This window comes from Nylanderia fulva, unplaced genomic scaffold (assembly GCF_048542155.1).
Source record: "Nylanderia fulva isolate GAGA-0341 unplaced genomic scaffold, ASM4854215v1 Scaffold156, whole genome shotgun sequence".
NCBI lineage: Eukaryota > Metazoa > Arthropoda > Insecta > Hymenoptera > Formicidae > Nylanderia > Nylanderia fulva.
In genome coordinates, this window is record NW_028189795.1 from 1 (window position 1) to 12,599 (window position 12,599).

General features: G+C 34.9%; 1 protein-coding gene across 6 annotated transcripts in view; it reads right to left on the minus strand.

The window, feature by feature from the left end:
* Positions 1-14: 14 nt before the first annotated feature.
* Regnase-1 (zinc finger CCCH-type containing protein regnase 1) overlaps positions 15-12,599 on the minus strand; it is a 29,765-nt gene continuing 17,180 nt past the window's right edge. Inside the window, exons 3-8 of one of the 6 annotated variants that reach the window (XR_003819170.2) lie at positions 12,042-12,543; positions 11,660-11,945; positions 10,931-11,264; positions 10,504-10,807; positions 9,529-10,358; positions 8,690-9,436 (exon numbers count right to left, since the gene is read on the minus strand). Coding sequence is in view for 5 of the 6 variants with exons in the window: in XM_085480669.1 (XP_085336795.1) it covers positions 10,304-10,358; positions 10,504-10,807; positions 10,931-11,264; positions 11,660-11,945; positions 12,042-12,543 (1,481 nt within the window). In the remaining variant the exon portion in view is untranslated. The other 5 variants (XM_085480672.1, XM_029300286.2, XM_085480671.1 and 2 more) reach the window with 5 other exon arrangements.

Genomic DNA, 12,599 nt, shown 5'->3' on the forward strand with positions numbered 1-12,599 from the left:
TTTTTTGCCTCTGACGTCACAATCTAACATGGCAAGGATCCAGGAGCTTTAAACTATCATCATTCAGTTTCATTTCTTCTTTGCTAATTTGTATCTCAATTAATCAATCAATTTATTCCGGAACTCTCCTTGAGGATGCCAGCGCGTTTCACAGGGTTTGCCAAACAACCTCCTTCTTTCTTTCCAATTCATACAATACATTTTACATTATATTCTAGTTCAAGTATTATGTAACAACTCCTCTGTCCAACAGTCTCTCCGCTATCTTTGTCCATCGACTGGTTTCCTCCTTTCTTCCTCTCCCTCTGCCTTCTCCTTCTTTTTCTCCTCCCTCCTTTCCTTGTCCCTCTGTCTAAGCATTTCTCAATTGTCCTTTCCTCATCCTCTCCTCACTCCGTTCTCCATCTTCCTTTTCCTTTAACACAAAACAAAACAAAAACCCCGTCCTCCTTTCTCCTCTCCTGCCTTCCTCCCTTGCCTATTCTCTCTTCTCTCTTCTTATCCTTTCCTCTCTACCCATTCTCTTATATACATACATAAATCCTTTCCTCCTTCCTCTCACCTGGTCATTTTGCGACCTTACAATTTTTTTTAATCATTCTTCCCCTCCCCCTTACCTCCTTTCTACCCCCTTCATCTTTCTCTTTCCTTTCTTCTTCCTTATCCTCTCATTTCCTCCCCCTTTCTCTTCTTTCCTCCCTTCTCCTTCACCTAAAACTACTCTATTTCTCTTCCCCCTCCCTACTCTTCTCCTATTTCTTTCCCATTCTTCTCTTTCCCTCTTCTCCTCCAACCTCTCTCTAAATCCGCTTCCACTAAATATCCCTCCTATCCCTCTCTGACAACTAGTCTCCTCCTTTCTTTCTTCTCCTTCTCCTACTTCTCCCTCTTTTTCGTACTCATCGGGATGAGTGTTCCTTAGCTGTCGTCTCCTCGTCTTTACCTCTCTCCGCTCTCCATCTTTGCTCTTTCCTTCAACAAAATCAAAAAACAAAAACGAATGCCCCGTCCTACTCTCCTGCCTCCTCTCATTTCCTAAACTCTATCCTTTCTTCTCTTTCCTTACTCTTATTTCCATACCCATTTCCTTATATATATACATAAATCTTTTCCTCCTTCCTTCTCTCCTGGCCATTTTGCGACTTTAAAATTTTTCTAAACACCCTACTCCCCTGACATCCTTTCCATCCCCTTCACGTTTCTCCTCTCCTTATTACCTCTCCTTCCTTTTTCCCCTTCTTCCTCTCTTGTTCCTCCGTCTATACTTTTTCCCCCCCTCTTCCTTGTCTTATTTTCTTCTCATCTCCTCCTTCTCTCCCCCTTTCTCTCTTCTCATCTCCTTATTCTCTCCCCCCTTCCTCACACCTTTTCTTTTTCCCTTCTTCCTCTTTCCTTCATCTTCAAAACTACACTATTCCCCCCCCCCCTCCCCCCTCTCTCTTTCTCTCTCTCTTCATCCCAAATCCATTCTTTTCCTTCCACTCACCTCCTTTTTTGGCTTACTGCCACATTCTTTCTCCTTCCTCTTTTTACCCTTGCTCTTCTTCATCTTCTCCCTAATCCTTCTTTCTTCTTTCGTCAAATCCTCATCTACATTATATACTCCTTTATCCTTTCTTCGTCTAACTTCATCTCCTTATGCTGTACATCTTGTAACCTGTATTCCTGACACCATTCTTTTTAGAAGCCTGATTGTCTCCTCTGCTTTCTCCTCACACCCGCGCTTTCTTTCTTTTACCTTTTTTCTTCCCTTATTCTCCTTTCCTTTCTTCTCCCCTCCTTACGCTATGCATCTTGCATCCTGTCTTCTTCTCACACACCCTCGAACACTCACTCTTCCACCTTTCCTTGCCTCTATCCTTCTTCACCTTTTCCTCACTCTATCTTTACCTCCTTACTCAGCTTACTCTGCACGCCATGTATCTTGTCTCTTCTTCTTACACCATCTCCTATACTTTCCCTTTTCCTTCTCCTTGCCGTCACTCTCCTTAACCCTTTCTTCATACTATCTTCTCTTCCTTGTAACCTCTTAAACTAGCTCTCCTTTCCTCTCCTTACGCTACACACCTTGCATTTTATCTCTCTTCTTACATCGCCTCGTACACTTTCTCCTCCACCTTTCCTTGCCGCTATACCCTTCACTTTCTCTTCGCTTTATCTCCCTCTCTTTACGCTGCCCCCTCGTATCCTGCCTCCTCTTCTTACACCATTTCGTACACCTTCTTCTCCATTTTTCTTTGCCTCTATTCTTTACTTTACACACCTTATCACTCCTCTCCTTTCTACTTCACACCTCATACCTTTCTATCATCGTAATCACTTTATTTATCTTCCTATTTAGCTCTTTTAATTTCTTCCTGCATCCACAGATCTTGTTCCTCGCCATTTTCTTCCCTTTCTTTTATCCATTTCCTCTCCCTCCTACACCACCCTCTCACTGACTTTTCCACTTCACCTTGCATGTATTCGCCGTCTTATCTTTAACCTCCTCGCTTTCCTCCTCTGTACTTTCTTTCCTCCGATTTCTTCCTTTACATTACTTCTATAACTTCTCTTCTCTTTCCTGTGTTTTTCTTCTTTTTCCTATTCCCCTCTCTCTTCTTCACTCCTTAAGCTCCTCTACCTTCTAATTATCTCTGCACTCAAACCACCGCTTCCTGCGTATATCATGTGCGTAGTACTTTCTTTCTGTCCACGTGTACTACTAGCATCCTCTCGCGGCATCCGCTGCTAGCATTCCTTTTTCTTTATCCGCCGCTCCTGACTGCCTTATTGATCTTTTGCTCTTTTCTCACTCTCCCTTTCTCTTTTCCTCGTCTTATCCTTCTCTTTTCTCCTTTAATTTTCACTCCACGTCGCATCCATGCACTCATATCTCCCTGCGCATTTCCGTACCTTTTTCCTTCCGTCTTCTTTCTCCTGTTTCTTGCCTCCTCCTTTTCTTCTCCTTTCCTTTCTTGACCGTGCGTCTTTTCCGTGCCATCCGCCATGTGTCCAACTGTTCCACAGCCTAGCTCTGCTCCAACTTTCCTTCCTCCTTTTATTCTCCTCATTTAATCATCCTTTTTCTTCTTCTCCTTTTCTTTCTCTACCTCTACTCTTCCCTGTTCACCACTGTATGTATCCTCTTCCTTCATCATTACCTTACCCAACCACTTAATTATCGGAGCACACACAAATCTGTCCTTTCCTTTTCCGCCATCTTGGCAATCCTCCGCTAATTTTTATCTTAGACTAGCGTTCCCCGTCACGGCTTTGCCCGAACTCTTTATGTATAGAATTCAAAACTCGAGTGAAAACCCTCCAAAGAAATGTAATCGAAGCAACAGTGTTTACTGGTTTAGCTAAGGGAGAGTCAGTGTTCATACCACGTATCAAGAGACACGGTAGTGTCTCGCGACCAGTTAAGGGCGTAGCGGAGACACCGTGTATCTTAACGCGAGTCGGACATTTGAGTCTTTATAATATTTCGAATCCTCAATAATGGCTGAAGCAATCGAGTTTATACTAGACTTAATCGATAGATTGAGTTCGAATTATATAATAAAAGTGTCTTTATTTCTGCTCTACGTGATTTGTAAGCAGAGATATATAAATGCAAAGTCGAAATATGAAAAATTTCTATTAAGAAACGTCCCCGTCATCATTATCATCATTATCATCATCATTATCATCATCGACCACGCATACATAGTAGTATCGTGCTACACGTATTCACACGTATACAACACATGCGCACACATATATCACACGTACACAACACATGCAAGATGCATGTAGTGGTAATTTTGTCCATCTCGCACGTTTTACAACAGATGGCGATAGTGGCGCTCCGCCATATCGGCAGCGTGCGGGGTTATGTTGGCTAACTCTCTCTCTCTCTCTCTCTCTCTCTCTCTCTCTCTCTTTCTCACACACACACGCACACACACACACACTCTCTCATTCTCACTCACTCACTCACTGTTCGTCTTGTGTACTTATTTAGTACATTCATGATCGGCAGCGTGCGGGGTTATGTTGGCTAACTCTCTCTCTCTCTCTCTCTCTCTCTCTCTTTCTCACACACACACGCACACACACACACACTCTCTCATTCTCACTCACTCACTCACTGTTCGTCTTGTGTACTTATTTAGTACATTCATGATTAAACGTCTATATGCATTAATGTGAAATTTACTTACAATTAGTTTACTTGAAATATTCAATCTCTAAAGTGTTTATCTTATAAGATAGACAAAAAAATCTGAGTAAATAATAAGAAAAAAAAACAAGGATTATTATTGTCATAATTTTTTATCAATTAAGTACTCTCAACTATCCAATAATTAAATAAATACGTACAAATGTGCGCGCGTGTACACACATACACATATTGATATTAAAGAGATTGAAGGAGAGGAAGGAGAAGATAAAAATTTAAATATTCACATATATTTTCAAATATTATATATGAATTTATAGTTTACATATCTAATTAATAATGAATTTCTAATTATATTAAACATATCAAAATAAAGACATACATGTATTTATCAAATGAATAAAATTATTGAATACAGACTTAAAAAATTTATTAAACATAGACTTAAAAAATTAATTAATTAAACATATTCCAAATTTAGAAAAAATAAACTTTATTTATATATGCAACAGCTTTTTAAACTAAATTTTTAAATTCTATTTTATATTAGACAATTATCTCAATCAACATCTACGTCCACATTAGCTGCACTGCAGACTACCTCTACAGCCACATTATCTGCTCCGCGGATATAGCGTTATGCCAATACGATACATTACATGTACTTACTTACTTGCCTTTACTGTACCAACTCTTGTTCTTTCCACGTAATCATGTTTTTACAGTTTGCTGTATATCTTCCAGCAAACTTTTTATCGTTTGCTGTATATCTTCCAGCAAACTTTATTTCGTGTGAAGTGTATTTAATTAATTAAATCTCTGCGAAAGATTGAGAAGATGAAGGGATAATTCAAACTATGAAGACATGGTTACATGGAAAAGACAAGAGTTGATACAATAATAAAGACATACATGTATTTGTATCCTGCTGGCATAAGGTTATAGAAGTTGATTGAGATTGAAAAATAATAATGAAAATAATAAAAAAAATAAAGACACATGTATTTGTATCGTGCTGGCATAAAGTTATAAAAGTTGATTGAGATTGAAAAATAATAATAAAAATAATTAAAAAAAGGAAATATTCAATCATCATTTAAAAGCATATTTGAAATCTGTAGAATAAACAGTTTTTGCAAAAAATGTGGAGCATTTGAGCTCTAGTAAGTCTAAAAATAAATGTAAACATCAATTAATAATAACTGATGTTATATATATATTATATATATAAACCAATTTGTTGCAATATTCACTATAAAAGGTTGTAAGGGTAAGATGGCTAAAAGTGAATAATTTAAAAGATAGTTAACATAATTTTACATAAACTGAAATATTTCATAAAATAAAATATTTGTAATATTTCGAAGTTTATGTAAGATTATGTAAAAATTATACCTTTACAACTTTTTATAGTAAATATTGCGAGTTAAATCGATTTATATGAGAAAAATTAAGGTAATTCTATTTTGAAAATATAAGTGACCTTTAAATAACCTTGAAAATCGCCGTTTAGGAAAAAGTCTGTGTCAACTTTTTCTTTTTCGAAATCCTGCAACTTTTATCTAAATTTAATAGAAAATGTATAAAAAATGCTCGACATTAGTACACACACACGCACACATATACACACACACACACACATACACACACACACACACATATGGGTAAATTTATATAAATAGGGTGCTTTAGGAGGAATGATCAGGATTCTAGGATATGATTGTACACATCATTTTAAGCAAAGAAGTTTAGATAAACATGTTTAATAATTGTTCTATTCCGGTCATAAAAATATACAAAAATGAATGATATAATCTCTAAAAACTCACCTTTAAAGAAAGGTAAAAAAAGGCGACCAGTTAAGGGCACGCCATTAACAAAAATTATCCATTGCAAACCCATGTAGAATCCTATCCTATTGCAAACCCATGTAGAATCCTATGAAAAATTAATCATTGCAAACCCATGTAGAATCCTAGGCAAAATTAACCATTGCAAACCCATGTAGAATCGTACCCATTGCAAACCTATGTAGAATCCTATGAAAAATTAACCATTGCAAACTCATGTAGAATCCTATGAAAAATTAACCATTGCAAACCCATGTAGAATTGTATTAAAAATTATCCATTGCAAACTTATGTAGAATCCTACATTGCAAACCCATGTACAATAGAATTGTATGAAAAATTATCGATTATAAACCCATGTACAATCGTAACAAAAGTAATGAAATAAAAAAAAAATTGCGCCAAGTGAAAGTAGAAACTTGTACCAGTGGAAAATTAAAGTTGCAGACATATATAGAGTCGTATAATGAATCAGTAAAAATTTAAATTTGCAAATGTAGAATCGTACCATAAAAAAACTTATCTTTTAAAAAAAAAGATAAACAAGATGCCAAGTCCATGCGCCATGTGAAAAAGAAATAAAAAAATTTTAGTTAAAAAACTGGGAGCGCTGCTAAGTTTCAAAATTACAATGCAGCTTAAAGTAACATTAATTAATTTAAACACAAAACATATTTTAACTGTAATGAGTTTAAAAGTAACAATTTAATTTTAATATTGTTAGAATATTATTTAGCAGCGCTCCCAGTTTTTTTAACTAAAATTTTTTTATTTCTTTTTCACATGGCGCATGGACTTGGCATCTTGTTTATCTTTTTTTTTAAAAGATAAGTCTTTTTATGGTACGATTCTACATTTGCAAATTTAAATTTTTACTGATTCATTATACGACTCTATATATGTCTGCAACTTTAATTTTCCACTGGTACAAGTTTCTACTTTCACTTGGCGCAATTTTTTTTTTATTTCATTACTTTTGTTACGATTGTACATGGGTTTATAATCGATAATTTTTCATACAATTCTATTGTACATGGGTTTGCAATGTAGGATTCTACATAAGTTTGCAATGGATAATTTTTAATACAATTCTACATAGGTTTGCAATGGTTAATTTTTCATAGGATTCTACATGAGTTTGCAATGGTTAATTTTTCATAGGATTCTACATAGGTTTGCAATGGGTACGATTCTACATGGGTTTGCAATGGTTAATTTTGCCTAGGATTCTACATGGGTTTGCAATGATTAATTTTTCATAGGATTCTACATGGGTTTGCAATAGGATAGGATTCTACATGGGTTTGCAATGGATAATTTTTGTTAATGGCGTGCCCTTAACTGGTCGCCTTTTTTTACCTTTTTTTAAAGGTGAGTTTTTAGAGTATTACTTACACCATTAGACTACCCGTTTGAATTTAAAAGGTTGCAGTTCCCATTAAAATTCTACTTTGCTATGACAATAAATAAGTCCTAAGGATTGTCTTTAAAAGTGGCAGGGATTTATTTAAGAGAGAGCTGTTTCTCACAGTGACTGACAGTTGGGTACGTACCTTTACTTGTCAGTATACAAAAAGTATGCTGGGATTATACTTTCCGCCAAATTGTTATTTTTAATTACATAATTTTTATTTTTATATATGTTTTAGATGAACTGTTTTGTAATAATTTTTGTTGGACTTGGTTTACGCTTGTATTACGCTGTTACCATAAAATGATTTCCTGATATATTTTTGTAATTTGGTTATTTAATTTTTAATCTTGAAAAGAACGTAAACGAAAGATCGAAACGTAGTCTGAAATAAATTTCTATAATACTGAATTAATAAAGATCTTCGAAGCCAGTTGGGCCGTTTGTAATAATTTCTTAATTTTTATTTTTATTAAATAATAATTAAATATTAGAATTTCTATTATTAATATAATTATAAATGTAATCTATTTTTAACATATTAACAAAATAATGACGATTTGGCGAAAGATACAATCCTAGTATAAAACAACAAATGTATTCAAAAAGGCCAACTTATCGAGCAATATTTAAGATGTATCTAATTAAAATTTATTCCATATATATCTCAGACAATAAACAATATATTAAAAATATAAAAAACTTCCATATAAACGTTTCAACCGCACGCGGTCTTCCTCAGTATAACAATGTTAAGTACTTTATAATTCTTACAAAAAAATAAATCATAATATTCTTAAAAATTACTAATAGTCCGTTACTTCGAGTCGAGAATTTATAAGAAATTTATGCGTGTTACAATTTGTCATATTTAATTTATATAAGTATTTGCCGTGATGTGATTTTATAATGTTAGTCGGACCTCGTAAATTATTTTTTCGTTTTTAAGCGAGAAATTCTTAATATTTATAGGCATTTATGTCGCTTCTTCTCACAGCTTTAACACCAGTTTTTTTTTAATTAAAAATATTATAAAAAAAGGAAACCAACAGTCTAACAAGACACCTCATTTTGAACAGTTCAACTCTATATATAAATATATATATATATATATATATATATATATATATATAATTGATAATTCAATTATATATATATATATGTATATATATATATAATTGAATTATCAAATAAGAAAGATCGGCCAATCTACGCGAATAGAAGCGCGCGACAAGAAGAGACGTCCTACTAACACGATACACGAAGATTTTTCGAACACGATTCGTAGACAGTCATCGTTCGCTCCTCCTTCCGCTTTGCGGCGCGCCGTGTATCGTGTTACGGTAGGACGTCTCTTCTCGTCGCGCGCTTCTATTCGCGTGGATTGGCCGATTTTTTTTATTTAATAACTCAATAATTATTGCGAAAATCGCAAAACGGTAGAGGACTTTCCTATTCGGTTTACCTGCACACGATGGTTGAGGCGACAACCAGACCGGACATAAAAGATGATTAGGGTAAAATGCAGAAATTTATTTTTAGGTATGGGTAACCTTTGTAAGCAATAATGAGATATATATTTCATCAGGCTTCGGAAATATTGAGAAATTTGTAAAAACACATTTTTCCCTTTTCACCCCTTAGGGGATGATTGGGATAAAATACAGAAATTGATTTTTAGGTATTTGTATGAGTAACTGTTATAAGCAAGAGCAAAATCTACATCTTATCAGGCTTCGGAGATATTAAGAAATCCATAAACACATATTTTTTCCCTTGTCACTTTTTTAGGGATTGATTGAAGCAAAATCCGTTCTTAGTGTGCCCCTACGCCATGTAAGGTATACGCTCCCCAAATTTCAACTTTCTAGGTCTAAAGGTTTGAGCTGGGCACTGATGAGTGAGTCAGTCAGGACACTTGTTTTTATATATTAAGATTTCATTTGCCATAACTCGCAGTAATTTTAAAATTCTCGCCCAGTTCGGTTTGTACTATATAGCCTTTAAGGTGATGCTGGAGCTGACTGTCTGTAAAAATTTTATCGATAAATTATTGCTTGTAATTTTATTTTTATTTTTTGTTTATATATATATGTATATATACTAAAAATTTTATGTACAATATTCGGGAACTTATTTATTGCTCCTTTTTATGTTATTACTTCAATATTGTATATGTTTTACATAAATCTGACTTTTTGTTATTTTTTTAAGGCTAAACCTCTAAACTTAATTTCAAAAGGTTTCCTGTCATTCTTTCATATGCCCTCCTTGCCCTCCTGAGCTTATTTTGTACTTTTAAACTGTATAACTTTAATATAAAATAAATTTTTATATCAACTGACAGCTTGTCGGTAAATTAAAAAAAAAAATTTTTTTAATCAAAAATGACCATCTATACCTTTATTAACATCAATCCCTGAAAAGAATTCTTAATTTTATAAAAGCAATAAAAAATAAACACAAAACTACAAATTAACATTTTGTCGGTAAAATAGAATAGATTCCAACATCACCTTAATACTTTTTCATTTCTTTTTCAGTCTCACAACTCAAAATCACTATTCCCCTGCTTTTCTTTTTTAACTTGGTACTGCCGTAGCCATATTTTTGATATCTGAATCTTTTCTTTCATCAATTTTTTAATAGCTTCAATTTCCTGTTATATCTCGTTTAACATTTTCTTCTCTTTAATTGCTTTACTATAATTTCTTTTTACTTCTCTCAATGGTCCCCAAGCTCTTCCCTCATTTTTTCTAACACTATCTCACAATTCGTCTCAAATTACTTTAATCGTTATCTTGACTTCCTTTTTACATATTATTTCATCTTTTATTTCCTTCACTCTGTTTTTATAAATCAATCTATTTTTACCTACAGATTCATCAGTTAGCATTAGCAGTCGCGAATGAATCTGTAGTTATTGATAAAGCAGATTAAAAAATTATCACTTTTAAATGTTTTGACACATGCATTAAAGAGAAAAGAGAAAGAAGGAAAGGAGACACACACACAATATTCAATGATATAATATGTTAATTATTTAGGCAAAACACGCGTTGTAGATAGTATTTAAATAAATCGAACTCACACACCTCATGGTAGTAATTGGATATGACGGCTCATTACTAGTATGTCTCGTCAATGATCGATGTTGCACATTGGAGCGCGAAGGACTGATAACTGATTGTTGCAATTGATCAGCTTGCTGCTGCTGTTGTTGCTGTTGTTGTTGCTGCTGCTGCTGCTGCTGCTGTTGATGTCGCCTGAGTTGATAAAGTCGCGGGTCGCATACTGGGTTCAGGGTCAATTGTCGCTGCAATTTGCGATGCATATTCGCTGGTTCTGGCTCGGGATTGCTCACCCTTGATGTAGCCCAATTCACTGTAGGTGGATAGGCTTTAATAAAAAAAAATACATACACATACAAATTATTTTAATTATTTTAGATTGAACAACTTTTTAAAATTTTTATCATACAATTTATAAACTATTTGTAACGTTATTTTTTGAAATTATTACTTTGAATATTCTGTGCAAGAGGCATCTGTTGGCTGTATAAAACCGGACTAGTTGAGAACAAGTCAGATGTGACGTTCTCCACTGATCTGCTCTTTGGAACGGGCGACAAAGATTGAATGACTGTCGGCGGTATAGCAGATCTGGCTTTACAGAGAGATGGATGTTGTGGAGATGATATAGATGTGGTTTTGGACGGTAGTGGTAGACTTAGACTGGGCCCACGAGCTTGTAAGTGACGTTGAGCATGTTCCACTAATCGCTCCGTCACGGATTTATGTGGATGTGGTCCTCTTTCGGGATGCCAGAACTTGCACTTATTGCCATAAGTGCATTTCTAAAAATTTAAAAAGCGAATAATTTTAAGTTTACAAGTCTATTTTATTTAAACAAATATAATTTAAGTTTACAAGTCTATTTTATTTAAACAAATATAATTTAAGTTTACAAGTGTATTTTATTTAAAAATGTTTAATAATATAATTTTATTTTATTTAGATCCATTATCTCTTCTCACTCTTGCAGTTAGCTAGATGTTTGGATCCTAGAGCCTCGCATTAGGCTCATTAGATCCAACACCCTTGCTTTTTCTAGGTCTTAGGATCATTTGTCCCCAAGTTCTGTATCTTTTAGAAATAAGAGACGGTGTCACAATATGTACACGCTGTCTTCTCTTTAATTTAAAGTTTTGCAAAATATAATGAAAATGACTAAAACAAGGGAAAAAATTACTTTGGCGTAAGGACATGGAGGTGCCGAATCGACCTTTTTGGGAGCGATCCTGAGAAAATTCTCCAGCGTAGGTCCACTCCTACCGAGTGGATCGTCTGGTGGCATGAATCGATCATTTACAAAACTGTACATAAGGATTCTCCCTTCGACAACCCTTCTAAACTCAGGGTTTTCCTGTGCCAAGTCCCGGTAGTTATCATTGCTGACAACAATGCCATCGACTTCCGCGGCCAGCTTCAAGATGTATCGATCATCGTAACACACCATACGTTTTCCACCTACCAATCTACGAATCCAATACACACACAGATTGAGAGAGAGAACTATAAAATATATTATTCACAACAAATTCGAACAAATTTCATACAATTGTCCCACTAACCTAGAGGGTGTGAACACCAGTAAACGATCTCTCTCGAGTTCGCTTAAAATTTCCTGGTCGGCAACCGGATTGTCGAGTCTAGAGGCTTCTTTCCGCCACTTGGGAACGAAGACTGTGATCTCCTTGTGGCCTCTAGCACGGAACCAGTCAACACAGATTTTGATGCCACGACAGGAAAATATCTCTTTGTTGCCGTGACTCATAGCGACATTGCTGCCATCGATGACAATAGATCTTAAATCCGTCGATAAGATTCTATTCATTACCGTCGTTGAAGGCAAAATCGACCCTTCGCCTTCGTCGTTTTCCGTTTCAGTCTCTAGTAAATTATCAGCTTCCTCGGGACAATCGGTAAATTTCGGGATACAAGCAGCTCCGAGCTTGATTAACTCGGCTAATAGCTCGTTTTGACTAGGGTCCGGACCTAATTTCTGCAAAGCTGCTTGTACCAATTTTTCGGTATAGCCTAGTTTTAGAGCAAACTCTACGCGAGCGGTGTAACCTAGATAGATATTTTTTGTGTTATTAAAAAATATAAAATTTTTCTTTTATGATCTT